Raw genomic sequence first — 17,340 nt, 5'->3', positions numbered from 1 at the left:
AAAAGCCTCAAATCATGAACGCAGCATGCAATTTACGTGAAATCTTTCACACATTTTCTTACTGGGCTGAGGAATATATCCCACCCTTTTCACATTGGCCTGTTATAGCGCCACCAACAGGTTGATTTTTGCAAAACACATTTTTGGAACAAAATGCCTCAAATCATCCAATTGCCATCAAAGGCAAACATGTTTATATTGCTCCTAAACATTTTGCCAAACATCTCACACAGTCCTATCCTCCTGGTGGAGACCTGTGCCCAGAAGGGCACTTTTTCTAGTTCCAACTATTTTCATGCTGATGTTCAGTTGTAGCAGGTAGCCCTGCTATGATTTCAAAGTAGCTAATAATCCCCAACACTTTATATCCCTCTGGACAGACGCATACCCCCTTATTCCTTGACTTTACTGTTAGGTGGTTATTCATGCTAAAAGAAATCCAAGAGCTGATTTTATATATCAATCAAGACACAGTAAAATCTGGAGTGATAAATTCGGAGCTAATTTAACACTGCAAATGTTACTGTGAAGGGGAATGGAAAAGGGAGAAGGGGCATAAATCAACTCAAGTCTTCCTCGGAATATAGGGCTGTTTATATGGTGATTTAGTGTCGTTGCAACAGGCGATAATCAAATTTGATCGACAATTACAGTAACTTGGGCTTCTTGCACTGTGATGATCGCTGTATCCATTGCTGAGAATGTATTTACTTTCAACTTTCACCTCATGGCAGCACAAGAACGCTGTTATCTACTACTGTTAAAGTACTCAAACCCCAGTACTTGAGTAAAAATGGTGCATTTATATAGTGCCTTTATCCAAGGCGCTTTACATAGATTGTGCATTACATTCGCCCATTCACACACACTTTCATACACCCGATGGCAGAGGAAACCATGCAAGGCACCAACCTGCACATCGGGAGCAATTAGGGGTTCTGTGTCTTGCTCAAAGACACATTGACGTGAAGAGTGCTTACCACATAAATAAAGCTAGTCTTTGCCGCATACCATCACCCTTCTCTTTCCTGTCTCTCTGTACTGTACAAAATACAAAAAATAATGGCCGTAATGACCTTGAACCTTAAAGCCTCACTAAATATTTTTTTTATATATTCTTTTTTATCCCACGATTTTGTAACCCATTTTTCACCACTGTCAATTATCTAATGTGATCCTGGGCTCTACACACCCTCCGCCAACCTAGTCCCCATATATGGGGGACATGGGGAGAGCAACGGACTTGAACTCATGCTTCCATGCTTCCTTCATGCCTGAGTGTCCAAGTTGCTCCTTTACACCTGACAGGGGGGAGTTTCCCTGGTTGGACGTAGCGCGTGGAAGGAACACGTTATTCCAACCAGTTCCTTTCCCCTCCATCAGGCGCCCCGGCTGGCCAGGGGGAGGCAGTTTAGAGACCAGGATTACTGCATGTTTTTTGTGAGGGTACCTACCCTAGGGGACACGGGGAGAACATGCAAACTCCACACAGAAAGGCCCTTTCGCCAACCCCGCCTCGGGTATGGGCACTGATGGGAGGAAACACGCCGCCAGCACCCACAGCGCCCCGAGCGGGAATCGAACCCAGGACCTTCTAGCTGTGAGGCAACAGCACTACCAACTGTGCCACCGTGCCCCCGATACTATATATTTTTTAATGAAAGAAATGTAATTTAATAATAACTTATACAATTGGGGTGGTTGTATTTGTCTCCGTGCTCTTATATTGAGACATTTAGATTATGTCAAAGGTCATGTCACACCTAGACACAGGACCCGACACGCATTTTTAACTGATGTTCAAGATTCAATTTATCCTGGCCCAGGTCGGCCTAGCGGTCCCGGCACCTTTTTTTCTTTATGTCATCCTAAGTATAGGGAAAAGGTCCTTACCCCAAGTGAAGGAGTTCTGGCATTTAATATCGATGCTTCGTTGGCGCCTCCCTAGGGAGGTTTTCTGTGGATGTCCAGCTGGAAAGAGACCAGGGAGGGATTATATCTCTCCACGCTGGCCTGGGAACGCCTGAGGATCTCCAATCAGAAGTGGCTAATGTGACCCGGGAAAGGGAAGTCTGGGCTTCTCTTCTGGAACTGTTACCTCTGCAGCCTATAGTCTGGATCAACAGTAGAAGGATGGTAATTCCTGAGTTACTGATCTTCAAATTTGAGGAATTGTTTTACATTTTGTTGTGCAAAATAAAAACGGCATATTGTGCTATCACTCACTGGTATGGCTTGAAGTTCAGCTCACTACAGTGTGTCTTTTGTTTCTGAGGTTTCTGATGGTATAAACGGATTGTAACACCCAGTACCATTCAGGGTTAGGTGCAAGCTTGGCTCAGGGAGGAGGACGCCCCTGCCATGCAGAGTCCAAGCTTGGCTCAGGGAGGAGGACGCCCCTGCCATGCAGAGTCCAAGGCACTTTGGGTAATAACATCATATCCTGTGTTTGTAAAACTGTGATTATAAACATGAAATTAAATTACATTCAAGTCAAGTCAATACTACGCATGACTTGACATTCTGGATCAACTTTATCTTGTGTCTACTATGACAGCCCTAAATCTCTGAATAGGTGTATAGCCTACTCAACTGTTAGGTTGAGATCTGGTGACTGGGTGCCACGGCAATATAGCATATCATTTCATGCTCATTATGCTCGGTGAACCCTTGTGCCATGTGGAAGGGGCATTGTCATCCAGGAAGAGATTAGGTGATCACTCAGAATAACTTTGTATTGATTTGTAATGCAGTGACCCTTCCCTCTGAGGGGACAACTCATGGACCCAAACGGCCAAACCATGCCAGGAAAATGCCCCACACAGCATAACAGAGCCACCTCTCTGTCAGGGTCAAGCATTCATGCCTGCACTGTTCTATTGGTGTACACCACACATTGTCCCACTTATTGAGAATAGAAAGGATGACTGAAGAATAATTAATCTGATATATCACTTCTCCCCTGATGTGTCTATGGACAAGGGTCTATGGATTTTGTACCACTGGACTGTCAAATGTTCGGCTTTTTGCACTGAATTTGAAAATGTATTTACCAGTAATCGTGTACAGTTTGCTAATATTATTATAAATCCAGATTCCAGACACTTAACCTAGCCTAGTCCCCATATTCCTAATACTGCCAAAGGAATTACTCATCAGGCTTTATCTTATTCTTAATGTATTCTTTATTCCTTTTAATTGCATTATATTATTTTATTTTATTTTCATACCATATCCAGGATTATGGTTCTTCTCAGGATGACATTCTCTCTGCATATCACACTAATGCACGGTTATCAAATGTGTACTTTTGACCACAATTTCCAACCCTATTTCAGGAGGGTTCCTCACTCAGGGAGAAATTGAGAATGATGGTGTAAGGCTAATTCAATGTCAATCCTGACATCCTGACATTGCCATCCTCAGAGCTGTTGTGGGACTAAAAATGTATAAATGTCAGTCATGCCATTTAGACAATGTTTACTTTATAGTATTCAATATCCATTTCAATGTACTATGGTACTCACCAATAGCTTCATCATCGCCTATCCTTGTGTTGTTGGTTGATCAGTAGGGATTCTGAGAAGATAAAATAAATCACAAAAACAATGTTGTCATCAAACTAACAAAAATACATGTGTTTTCTCTGCCCTGGGTCTTTATATTAAAAATAGACCTTCATTGATCCAGTACATGGGGGGGAATTCAGTTGCACATGAGGGCATGTACAGAAGAAAAGGCTATACTACTGTAAGTAATGATAAAGGTAGGCTTCAAGGTGCAAAAGATACAAAAAGGAGTAGGAGTAGACCTACCAGACACACTACACACAGAACGAACAAACTGAAAATGTCATTAGCCAGCCTGTACATTGCACCACAATTTGGGGAACTTTATTTGAGGTAGTCTACTGTAAATGGTTAGACAAAACAAGCGAACCTATTGTGGCTTTTATTTTGAATTCCTCCTCTTTTTGCTTACGCATACAGGTTAGTTTCGAGTCTCGACATCAAGAGACCCAACGTTATTAACGGGTGAAGAAATCGCAATGAGCGCACGTGAACGCCGATGAGTCGACGACTGCATTGCTCAACCGAACAAATCGATTGACAGTTCAGTTGGATAATGAGGGATAGGTTGCAGCTGAGTTTGATATGTCTTTTCCAGCAGTGATGCAGGATGCAGTGCAGCAGCAACAAGGCAAGGCAAGCGCAAACGGGCAGCCTTAATTGTCATCTCATATCATATCTGATATAGGCTAATCATATAATTCAGATGTACAAATGTTGGCTAAATTCAACACTCATCAATAATAGCCTATAGTATCAACTCATCCAAAGGAGTGCTAGGACTGCTGCTACTGAGACATCGTCATTTGGTTCAAGAAGAATCAAACATTTTGATCGGGACCTTAAGTTTTTACAAATATAACTACAATGCATTCCCTTTGCTTTGAGGTCTACTTAAGTCCTCATTTGTGAATATTAACTGAAGGGCATGAGCACATTTCTTTTAAAAAGTTATCTCGCTGTCGGAGAACTGAACGATCTGTAGGCTATCGAGGAGCAGCAACACGGAAATGCTTGGTGATGGTGTTGCGCTCTAGCTGGGACGAGCTGGAGCTGTCCTTGGTCCTTCAATCCAATTAGCTCTCTCTCTCTCTCTCTCTCTCTCTCTCTCTCTCTCTCTCTCTCTCTCACGCACACACACGCCCACACACAAACTCTCTCCCCTACTCACCCCCCTCTCTCCTTGCGCTCATCTGTTTATTTTTACACACTCGGACACGCCAGGCCAGCCATCCTCTCTGGGCGCCGGCCGGTTCAGAGTTCCTTTATTCCATTAATTTCGTCTTATGACCCCATGGCAGCAGCCGCTGACTCCTTTATAGTTTGTAGAATGCTGTGGCTGCAAGACAGATAGTTAATAATATTTGTATATGGGAATTTCCCACAAGATGTGGAGCTTCACTTCTCTCTGCACTCACAGGAGGCTTACGACCGGAGATGGAAGGGAGGTGAAGCCGAATAAGCTTGGCTGACTCCCTGCTGGGGCGAGGTGGAAGAAGAACACCGGTTTAGAGACATATACATTCTCAACAGGTATGATACCGTTTTGCTTACTTTTTGCCGTGCGCTCTGGTTTTCGGCTTGCACTTTGCCATGGTGTTAGTAGTATGTAGTAGTAGTATGCTGCTTGTCATGTGCTTTCACCCTTCCAAAGTTCCATATAATCTTGACTGATTGTTAATTGAATGTAGTTACAGGACAGAGCATAATAATATAATAGATAGTTAATTTATGTTTCTTAGAAATTGTGTTACTTTCTTTTTTTATGTTCTATTTGGAATTCATGTTTATTCAGCCAAAAGTGAATTCAAGCTGTCATGGACTATTATTAAACTTACAGTATAACACAGGGGCCAAGGAAAATGACAATATGTTATAGGCTATATGTTGTGTTTCATTCAAATAGATTTCACCAATTAAATGATGCATCAATAGTAATACCCAGCATAAAAACCTTTCGTGTTTCGGGATAGAAAGGCATACTGAGGCCTATTCTGACCTGGCTGGCAGTGACGTGTCACGTGGCCAGGTTGTTCCTGACGTCGTCCCGTGTCCTATGCTGTCCTAGGAGTAGATAGACTAGACAATTCTATAATTAACTCAGGTAGGCTGCTGCTAGCGAAGCCTAATGCCGGTACAGGGATTTATGGAACGCCAATTATACAACAGATAAGAGCCTCTCTTGTCCCTGGGATCGCATGGCTAGTCAACCTGCCCACTGCCGGAGGACTTCTATACTGTAATCTTTGCATAAATGTGTATACAAGTGAAATTGATTTCTACAGTGAAACCTCATTACTTTAATGTGGTCAGAACAATGAATACATAAACACAAGAACAACATGATACAATACATGGTACAATACATACAGTATGTCATTTAACATCAGACTCTTCAAAATGACATTGTTGACCGTATAATGACAAGGTCAAGTATAATGATATTTCATAATTTCATTACAGTCTGTTTTATACAGTAAGTCATGGTGTTCTGTAAGTAACGTGGAAAAAATAGCCTCCTTTCAATGCGAGAACAACACAGAAAATGTTTATACCTACAGTCCTACACCCCCAGGAATGTCATTACATATTGCTATCTATTCATTATTGGAATGGTATTTTATTATTTTGTAACTTAGAAGAAAGAAACATCCGCACACTTGTTTAGAGCTCCATGGACTTACTTTATTTAAATGGCAAAAGTCTCAACGTTTCGACTGTTAGGTCTTCATCAGGCTAAATGTTGTTTTGTAAAGTAGGAAATTGTTTTTATTTGTTAAAAAACAGAATCCCCATGCATAATAGAATAGGGTTTCTGCATGCCACTTAGACAAAGAGCAGAGAGCTCCTTGTGTGTTTAAAAGGTTATACATCCCGGCTACTGTATAGGTCAGGTTGTTAAGTGTTAAAATATCTAATGATATATTAATCCACCCCTTATAAACCCCCATTTGAACAAGACGTTCCACTGATCAGCCAGGTTGTGTAGGTTGGATTTTCATGTTAGCGTAGACCATTAAAATTCTATTATACAGCCTGCAAAGTTATTCAATGACGATTAATGACACCTATCACATTATCAGTTTTGAACTTTTGATTTGCACTAATAATGTCCTAATTTTTTCTTCTTCTGTTTCTTCAGCCATGGACCTACAATAAGCTGCAGGGTGGTGTTGTAATAAGAGCCTGTGAGCTCAGAGGGCCTCAGCATCTTTCCTGGGTGTGTGGAGAGATTGTGCCTGAGACCCCATTACCACCCATCCCCAAAAGCTCCAAATCAGCCCCTCCCCGCTCACAACTCCAAGCTCTCTGGTGTAAACCAATAGTCATCATCACACCATCACACAAACGGCACCCATGGCGGACAGAGGGACCAAAGCCAACCCGCTTCCTCCGGAGCCTATCGACATCATCCGCATCAAGGCCAGATACCGACGGGTGCGGCTCAACGTCGGAGGCCTGGTCCATGAAGTCCTGTGGAGAACGCTGGACCGACTTCCCAGAACCCGCCTGGGGAAGCTAAGGGACTGTAACACCCACGAGTCATTACTAGAAATGTGTGATGACTACACCCTCAATGAGAATGAGTACTTCTTTGACCGCCATCCGGGTGCCTTCGCGTCCATACTCAACTTCTACCGCACGGGCAAGCTGCACATGATGGAGGAAATGTGTGCCCTATCGTTCGGACAGGAGCTGGACTACTGGGGCATCGATGAGATCTACTTGGAGTCGTGCTGCCAAGCGCGCTATCATCAGAAGAAGGAACAGATGAATGAGGAGTTGAGGAGAGAGGCTGAGTCACTGAGGGAGAAGGATGGGGACGTTGAGGAGGAAGGATGCTGTCCTGACAAGAGACAGAAGCTCTGGGACCTCCTGGAGAAACCCAGCTCATCTGTGGCTGCCAAGGTAAAATATCAAAATATTTGTACTACACATGCACCCTTAAAACCACCCTACAAAAAGATTTGTAAAATTCAGGTCACAAGAATAGTTTGGCTCCGTTGCAGTTGCAGTTGCAAGGAGTTGCAGGGTGTTACATTGGTGTGGACTGGCCTAGAGAGGGGATTTCCTCTTCCAAGTATTCTACATTTCAACTTCAAATCCAATTTAGTCCTATAAAAGGAGAGTTAAAGGGACACTTCTGCAAAAAAATATATGTTAATGACGTTAAGAAGCTTTATGTGTGTAATATGTGGTTTTAGATATTTTAGATTTTAGCAGTGAGCCCAGTGTCTCTGATGTCATCGACACTGGGCTCACTTCCTTCCTGGATTACTATTCCCATAATACTTTGGTGCACTGCTCCTCCTTGTGCATAGGGGAGGGCTGTCTTACTGAGACAACATGTAGTCCAGGAAGTAAGTGAGCCCAGTGTCCATGATATCAGAGACGCGTTATTATTATCCCACCGCAGTTCTAGGAAAGCCCTGCTGTGATTGGCCAGTAGTCGTTGTGATTGACAGTTCTTGTTTTTGCGACCAGTCATTAGACTTACAACACATAAAGACCCCCAGAAAAGTGTTCTAAAGCTTCTAAACGTCATGAAAAGTTTCCCTTTAATTGGGCTCCAGTTTCTATTCTGTTCTGTATATAGTTATTATAGAATAGAATAACTATAGAATTATGCAGAACTATATACTGCAGTACATTTGTACACTGCCACCTCTCGGCTGTTAATGACATCTGTGAACAGGTTGTGACATCACAGCTGGCCATTAAAGTGCCATCGAGGCTCCTAATCCTCTTTCACCTATTGAGTAATCAGATAAGAGAGTGAGAGATGGAGATAGAGACAGAAAGAGACAGACAGACATAGAAACAGAGCAACAGAAAGGACACAGGAAGATTACTGCCTCATGCAATCTTCTACAGTGCAACTACTTAAATACAGTACTGTAGATGCTGTATATATTGTATATTGTAAAGTGTGTTCAAAGGGTTTATTGATAGTAATAAGTATAACACCTTATCTCTGTTCTGTTGATTTCTGGTGATAGCAGAGAACAATAGCAAAAAAAGGAGGAATAGTTACTAGAGATCGCTCATACATGTTTATAGCTATCTGTAATGGGCAGAATTCTCTCAGGGTCCAAATAAAAAGATTTGACAGTGGTTCCTTGAAAGTGAGGAATTGTTTATTAAGTTTGCTCTTGCTGGACTATATCTAATGTAAATGAAGGAAAAACATAATGATGATATATACTGTAATTAGAAATTGTAACCAGTTACAAATTACACATTCATACTTACTGCTTAAAGAAGAAGTTTAAAGTCTTTGAAGAATACTTTGATGAGAGAGGATGAGACAAACTGCAGGGATGTTGTCAAGGATATCCTTTTTATTAATACACAGTAGGTGAAGTCCCTGGCCTGTGTCCAGCATACCCAAAACATTATACATCAAGTGGAATCATGTTTTGTTGATGTTGTCAAGTCTCTGTAACTACAGCTCTGCAGACAGAGTGCTAGTACAGTAAAACAATTCCCCATTGTGGTGTGACAGCAGCTATGCTTGTTTTACGACAAGTGTTATCGTACGCTGTAAATAAAGTTTGTATGGCAGTTAGCCAACAGCGAGCCATCTTCCCAGAACACAATGAAAGCAATCTATTTGTCCATTAGTAAATGTGTTGATGTGATTGTATTGGTTTCTGGTACATTACTAAAAGGTTGTTGATGCGCAATAAAATGTTTTCATCTTTTCTCTAGACTGGGAAGAATCATATTGATGCTGGCACTCATTTGGCCTTCATCTCTAAGTGAATATCGGAAAATAGAACACTCCATTAGTTAGACTAAAGGTCTGACCTTGCCGTAACTGTATATTTTGGGGGATAGAAAGGCATACTGTGATGAAATCACCTATCTGTGAGAGTGGGGGTGTCGCGACGTACTCACAGTGAATGGCGGCGATGCGCCTGGTTATTACAGTTTTAGAAATGTCCAACTTTCAAAACTGGTATAGCTATTGGTTTTGTCCTGTACCATGTGGATGGCTGAGAAAAGATTATGTATCGATTATGCTCGGCATTTTACAGTTCTAGTTGAATCAAATCAAGGAAGGAAAGTGGTAGGGGAAGAGAGACAAAGGGACCAGATCCATTTGTCTCTCTTCCCTCTCTTCCCTCCTCTCTTCGTTTTATGCATTTTGTATGAATGTGTTGCATTCACACATTGTCACCATGCAAGGCATTTGTTAGGCATTCAGTGTCTTGCTCAAGGACACTTCAACTTGCTGGATCAAACTGGGAACCAACGTTGAGTTCACAGTCACCCACTCTATCTACTCCTGAGCCATTGCAGCGTGAGGTGATTAAGGGTGACAGGAGAGGCTACAAGAGAGGAAGGGTTAGAGAGGGACCAGATATTGAGAATGAAAGGGACCGATTAGCTACTGTTTGTGTACACGATCAAACCAAAATAAAAACACAACAGTACACAAGCAGCAGTGCATGGTAGCCCCACTGCTGTGCTGCAGCTGGGAGAAGGAACTAATCGTGTTTCTGGGGAGACGTCCGTCACACTGTGACTGCCTGAGACGACCTCTGGCTGGGCAACAGCCCATGAGTCAGGGTTGTTTGGGTTTATGCTCGGGGGAAGCAAGGACTACAATCAGGGTTAGGAGCTGACACATTGTGTGGCTTAAAGCTGACAAATCTATGCCTGCTTTCAACAATTCAGTCTGCATCAAGATCAGGCAAGACAGACAAAAGGCTGTGCATCACTGGCACGCGTTCTGTCCACACTCACAGACACGCACACACACACACACACACGCACACACGCACGCACGCACAGGAACACACACACACACACACACACACACACACACACACACACCCCCCGAGATTAGAAGCTTTGCTTATGCAATCCCCAAAAGAATGGCCACTTCCAAAATGTGAAGATTAATTTCCCAAATTCCCGGTCCCCCCTGGGTTAGTGTCAAAGTGCCCCGAAGGTGCCCCGAAGTGCCTTTGAGACAGTTAACCCCTAACTGCCCCTGTTGATCCGGTCTTTTTTACCTATAGATTGCAGGTGAGGCATAGCGTAAACCTCCCTCTTCCTAGCCCATTCTTTGTCAGTCTTACCAATCCCTCTACCCCTGACCCCCTCCCCCACACACACTCTTGAGTTCATTTTCTAAGAGCAGGTTGGGCGGCACATGGGGCTTAGGATTTCCTTGTATCACGGAGGAGGAGGCAAGGTGGGGTAATCCTCTGTCACCTCGTCCCTCCCCTGATGTCTGTCCATTGGCCACGGTTAATGACACCCGTACGCTCATATACTGTACTGTTGTGTGTGTGTGTGTGTGTGTGTGTGTGTGTGTGTGTGTGTGTGTGGGTGTGTGGGTGTGCAGGTGAGTGTGTGTGTGCATAGGTGTGTGTGTGCAGGTGTGTGTGTGTGTGTGTGTGTGTGTGTGTGTGTGTGTGTGTGTGTGTGTGTGTGTGTGTGTGTGTGTGTGTGTGTGTGTGTGTGTGTGTGTGTGTGTGTGTGTGCGCAGGTGTGCGCAGGTGTGTGTAGACAGACTCTGTCTGTCTGTGCATGCATAGGTTGTATTTTATGATAAGTCTTATATTTCAACACTGAGACACTGAGACATATCAGAAGCATACAGTATAACATTATTCAAATCTAGGACATTCAGGACATTTTCATCAGTTATCATCGTCTCGTAGGTGGAGTTTCATCTTGGCTTAAAAAGCTTAGTGAGCATTTCAAATCAATTTCATTCATTTCACATTTTGTTTTTGTTTTTTTATGATGAAAGGAAAGGGTCACATTCAGAAAAGGTTACAATACTTACTTTAATAGATCCGTCATATGCCATTCCACACTAAACGTTTTCATCAGTGTGTTTGTATATTTATTTAGACATTATTTCACTGTACACTATTCCTGACATTCTAGAGAGATCATATAAGTGCAGAGCCATTTCTTTACTTTTAATGATTCAGATTTTATTTTTTACAGTTAAATGAACACTCTACATTTTAAAGAATGTGTAAGAGCCAAGAGCCAAACCCTGAATTACACTTGGTTGTGTATCATTTCTAACACCAGAATAGATAGCAGATCTACAAGCTGGCAACGGGTCACGCAGCAGCGTGTTGTGAGCTTAGATCAGCTAATCTTGGTGCAGGACACTGGCACGCAACTATGTATAAATCAGGCAAGAGGAGGAATAGAGTATTTGACAGAATAGACCATGGGTTTGTATCGTCAGTCATAAGTTTGAGTCAGCTGGAAGACACACACACACACACACGCCACACACACACCCACACACACACTTCTTCTTCTCTTTTACAGTTTGAGTTTTTACAGTATTAAATGTTTTGGTCGTCACCTGCCAGTAAATCATTTTGAACTCAGCTGAACCGAGCTGAACTGAACTGAACCAAACTGAACCGATAAATTGACAGGGAGAAACAGAAAGGGAAGTGATTTAATCTCCTTTGGGGCTATTACCAGAGACGCCGCTGCAAATAGACTGTTGCTGCCCACTGCCCAGACTCTTGACTGCCACATGTCTGTCTGGGAGAGGAGAGGAGGCAGGGAAGTATGGAGGAACACAGATGGCGTGAGATAGAATATAGCAAGATGTAGGTTCTGTGTGCATGTGTCCATGTTTGCCAGTGAGAAAGACCTATTTCGTCACACAACTGTATTTGGACGGCTTCCTCAGCTTTTGCTGCTCACACACACAATGAAGTGAGAAACTTAAGGAGAGAGAGAGAGAGAGAGAGAGAGAGAGAGAGAGAGAGAGAGGGGGTGGGGGAGTGGGGGAGGGGGGGGGGACAGTTGAAAGAATGGAGTGGTGGGAATGATGGAGAGGACAGTCTGTGTGACTAAGAAGAAGAAGGATGGAGGGAGAAAAGAATGGGGGTGGGGTGGTAGTTTTATAGTGTTATTCTCTGTCCCACACACAACGCCTCCTGGTCCCCTGAGGGAATTAAGTGTCCCTCATTCAGTAGTCTCCTCGTCTTGCTGCAGTACAGAGTTCACCTATAGATGAGAAGCAGGAAGTAAATATCAGGGAAGCTTCAGGATACCCTACCACACCATTAAATACAGTGAGACTCATATCCATCTGCCATTTTTAATTAGATTTTGGGGGGGGGGGGGGGGGTGAGGGGGTATTCTGTAGGGGCGAATTGTTCACTTTGTCCCGTTGACTGAAGGCAGTGGCTTGCCCTCGGATATTCAGACACAGACTCTCAGGGGAAGTGGGCTCTTTGGGATGCAGGGTTAGTCTTCTGAACGTCTGGCAGCGAAAGGAAGAAGATTAATATAGAGGTGAAAATGTGAGGAGAGTGCAAAGAGCAGATTAAAGTTAAAGTGCTGCTACTGACTTTGTTGACATTCAATTACACTCTGTTTACCTTTCAGTTTATCAGACACCAGTATAAACATGTGTAGCGTGCACACACACTTCAAGACAACAGCAGTACATTATATTGTCGGTAACCTATCAGAGCCTTAAAGGGAAACTTCACCCTTTTTGTGAAAAAATGAAGTTTAGAAGATTTAGAACACTTTCCTGGGGGTCTTTATGTGTGTAATATGTGGTTTTAGATATTTTAGATTTTAGCAGTGAGCCCAGTGTCTCTGATGTCATCGACACTGGGCTCACTTACTTCCTGGACTACAATTCCCATAATGCTTTGGTGCACTGCTCCTCCTTGTGGAAATGAAATGAAATGAGGGCATATTTACCCAGGGTATCTGGGCTAAGCTCAAGAACTTGTTTCCAGCCAGGCCCTGCTCATAGAACACATTTCATCGTAGTGGTTGATGCCTTGTTCAAGGGCATTTCAGCGGTGGTAATTTTTAACGTGTCGGACGGCTGGTTCGAACTGGGAACCTTCCGGTATCTAGACCGCGCCGCTATCCGTTCGGCCACCGCTGCCACTGGATAGGGGGAGGGCTGTCTTACTGAGACAACATGTAGTCCAGGAAGTAAGTGAGCCCAGTGTCCATGACATCAGAGATACACATATTACACACATACAAACCCCCAGTAAAGTGTTCTAAATCTTCTAAACGTCATTAACATAACATATATTTTTTGCAAAAAGGTGAAGTGTCCCTTTAAGTAGTCAGAAGCATGGGATTACAAGTATTGTTCATTAGTATAAAGTGACTGGACACATAGGGAAAGATGTCAATATAAAGTGTGTTGCTACCCCCAGGGACGGGTGTATAGTGTTCAGAAGGTCGCACTCTGTGGGAGATGGATTAACTGCTTGTACTCGTACCCTAATAGCTCGAGGTTGAACTGTTTCACGGTGTGCATCTGTTGAGGTTGATTAGAATCTAGGGAGGGTTGACCTCACATGGAGACTGACCGGTGAAAATCTAATTAAGATGAAAGCCACAAGCTCAGGTGACATAAGAATTTGCAACATTGCAAATAAATGTGATTTGTGTGTGTGAAATGAGCACATAATCATATTCCAAGATGAGTTCTGATAGGATCTGCACAAAATGTTAGCTACTTTTTTATTTCCCCGCATTTCAGTCTTGAAAAGTTTAGCACTGACAGCAATTTTGTATTGGATTAATTAAAATAGAAAATATCTGCTGCTTCATAATTTACTGTCTAATCTTTTCAATTTCCCGGTCCAGATGTCTCAAGATCAGGATGTTACAAGTATGTTTCTAATTAATTAAGTCCTCTCCTCTTCTCTCCTCTCATTACCACTTTTCTTGTTGCCTCTTTTCTTATCGTTATACGTTTCTTTCTATATGTATCTTTATAATTAATTAAGTCCTCTCCTCTCCTATCATTACCTTTTTTTCTTATTACCTCTTTTCTTATCTTCATATCTTTCTTTCTATAGCTATCTTTCTAAATAATTAAGTCTTCTCTTCTCTTCTCTTCTCTTCTCTTCTCTTCTCTTCTCTTCTCTTCTCTTCTCTTCTCTTCTCTTCTCTTCTCTTCTCTTCTCTTCTCACCTCTTTTCTTATATTTATATCTTTAAGCATAAATAAATGACAGTCCAGAATGTGAACACTCATCAGCTGAGTATTTTACAGTTCCCTTTCATTGGGTGCTGTACGGCTCTGACGGGAACAATATATTTAAAAAGATCTTTAAAAAGATCCCCAGCACTCACTTAAAGTGAGTGCTGGTGATCCTTTAAAAGCCCAATGAATTGTTTCAGCTTTTCAATGCGTCATACTACAATGCCATCTCTCGTGGGAAAAGCTTGGAAGTCAGTCTAATCATCATTACAACATGCTGACCTTTGCTGTAGTATTAAACAATTGTGTAGCCTGCCCGACTCTACTGAACATTAAAGCGTGGTTATGTTCATTCAGTTTAAAAATATTATAGATTCAAGATTATATTTTTCCTCAGTCCTAGGGGAAGATGTCATTACACGATACATGTCATATAGAAAATATTGTTTATCAGTTCTCATATTCATTCTGTGTAGTACCAGCACATATTTCTCTTATTGCATACTGCAAAGAAAGTGCTTTATAGTTTGCCAAGTGAGCCTCACAATAGATGCTTTGGTTTGGTATGGGGGTTGTAGCGATGGCCTTGCCTTGACACCTGAACACACACGTCTCTTTAATTACAGCCTATTGATTGGCCCTGGGTGTCACATTGACCAATCGGAGGGTTTGTTCCTGACTAATTACTGTAATCACGACTCAGCCATCTTTGTCTTTTTTTCTCACCCTCTCCCTCACGCGGTCTCTCTCTCTGTCTTTCGTTCTCCCTCTCTGTGTGAATGTGTATGTCTGCATTAATCCCTATTGTTTTTGTTTTTTTATAATATTTATTTTATTTGGAAAAAGCAGTACAATAACAGCATTTATATGCATACATAGGACACAAGTGCAGTTCCCAGGAAAAAATTTTACCCCTCTTCCCTCCCTCCCCCCTCCAAGTGACTCCATCTCCAGTGTCTCTGTATAATCCCTATTGTTAAGGGCAAATAATACTGATACTTTTTTTGGCTGGTTAAACAGCTGTCAAATCAGCAGGATCTCAGCATTACTCTCATGTCCTTGTTCTCCTCATTGTCCATGAGAACACTGACAGCATTTATATGCACAACACATTCTCTTTAAGGACAGAATTGAATAGAACAGAACATTTTGCCTAGATAATGACATGCCCAAAATAGGGACACTGTGTTGAAAGTGGTTAAATTTGTCTCTTGTAGCCAGACGAGACGACTACTGATATGGTGACATAAATTCAATGAATGGGCTAAAAGTGTGTGGAAACTATTCAGAGCTAAAAACAAATAACCGCATTGCAGAACCAGTGCCAAAACTTTCAAGCAGTCCTTCATATTGGGTTGGTATCAGGATTGTCTTTCAAAGTAGTCTGGTTTCTCAGTCATCCAAGCCCATTCACTGTATTTCCCCAGACGTATCAGTTGGTGGAGATCCCTGATAGTCTGGCTATGCGAGAGTAGCTGAAAACAGTTCTGAGACCGTTTTGAAAAATACAAGGTGACATGCGACAGTGACGTTTGTTATGTGTACTGTCTAGGGAGTGGGGGATATTTCATCCAACATAAGAAGGATACATATATACAGTGATTACAGTCCTCACAATTCTGGCTAATATTGGTATATTCACATTCCATGTTAGTACATAGGGTATTCTGCTACATGTTAAAGGCTAAGAAGATGAATGATTTCATAAAGGAGATGATATCATTGATGGCAGAGCATCTGTAGTCTTCATGTATTGATTTCCCTGTCCATGATGTGCCATGGTTACGGTAGTTAGCACGCAGCTTCTGCATTTAGTAAATTGGTCTATTTGTTGGTTCCCCATCAGCTTTTGGGAAGGCATCTGCTAATCCTCCTGGGGTCCACACAATAACATAAAAATGCATTTACAGTAGAGTACAGTCATAAACTCGGGTCTAATTTGTGTTAAGTGTTCTCAATGGAACCATGCCCTAGCTGTGCTGGGTGTACCAGGTACACTCCAAACTATATCATCACGCCTCCTCCAAGAAGTCTGTAGTAGTGCTGTATATTAAATATACCTTTAACCTGTTTCTATTGCGTTTAAACTTTTATGTAGAATTGATGGCCTATATTAGTGCTACACACCCTTTAAGCAACCGTATCTGTGGAAATCACCTTCAGTCATGAAGGGTGGATGTAGATTGTAGAAGATGAAGAGGAGGAGAAAGCTTACCCACCCTCTGTGAGGCAATCATTCAGCGGACATAGCAGATTCAGAGTCAAACTCTTCACATGAGCTTGTAGATTGGCTATTATCAGCAAAGAGATTTTGTCTAGAGGGACAAAAGCAAAAAGTATATGGGGCTTAAGCGGTTAAAGAGGATTTTCAAGCCTTGAGTCAGTTGGGAGACTAGGAATGGGATCTTAACATGTTGTACACTTTTGTATACATTCTAAACGGATGTCAGGATATGACTTGAGCCTTTGGATTATGTCAGCACAGCAAATATATTGGAAGAAGAGGGACAATGAAACGCCCTTACTCAGCAGAAGAGGCTTGATATATGTGATGTCTTGGCCTTGCATTCCATTTGGCCTCCACAAAAAGCATCAACAATCCAATAGATCCCATGTCTGTTTCTTCCAAAAATACCTCCACATATTGATTAAGACAGCTAGGGTTTCTCTGCTGAGCTGGTTTTACCGCCCCTCTGTCATTCTCTCTTCCTCTCCTTTCATGAGTTCCTTCCCCGCTCTTTCTCCTCTGCCTCTCGTCCGTCCCATTAATTTTCTCATTCTTGCTGCACTACTCCCTATA

At 42.3% G+C, this 17,340-nt stretch overlaps 1 protein-coding gene across 10 annotated transcripts in view; it reads left to right on the top strand.

Moving 5' to 3' along the window:
- Positions 1–17,340, top strand: part of LOC306943435 (potassium voltage-gated channel subfamily B member 2-like) — a 70,086-nt gene that overhangs the window by 35,048 nt on the left and 17,698 nt on the right. For 4 of the 10 annotated variants that reach the window (XR_013792405.1, XM_079529760.1, XM_079529757.1 and 1 more), the window contains exons 2-5: positions 1,949–2,136; positions 2,320–2,427; positions 4,990–5,102; positions 6,712–7,478. Coding sequence is in view for 9 of the 10 variants with exons in the window: in XM_079529760.1 (XP_079385886.1) it covers positions 6,927–7,478 (552 nt within the window). In the remaining variant the exon portion in view is untranslated. Of the gene's footprint in view, positions 1–1,948; positions 2,137–2,256; positions 2,428–3,674; positions 3,767–4,989; positions 5,103–6,711; positions 7,479–14,201; positions 14,227–17,340 lie in introns of those variants that run through there. The other 6 variants (XM_079529756.1, XM_079529759.1, XM_079529758.1 and 3 more) reach the window with 6 other exon arrangements.

This window comes from Electrona antarctica, assembly GCF_951216825.1.
Source record: "Electrona antarctica genome assembly, chromosome: 19".
NCBI lineage: Eukaryota > Metazoa > Chordata > Actinopteri > Myctophiformes > Myctophidae > Electrona > Electrona antarctica.
The sequence above is the reverse complement of the archived record's forward strand: the minus strand, read 5'-3'. Positions and strand labels throughout refer to the sequence as shown.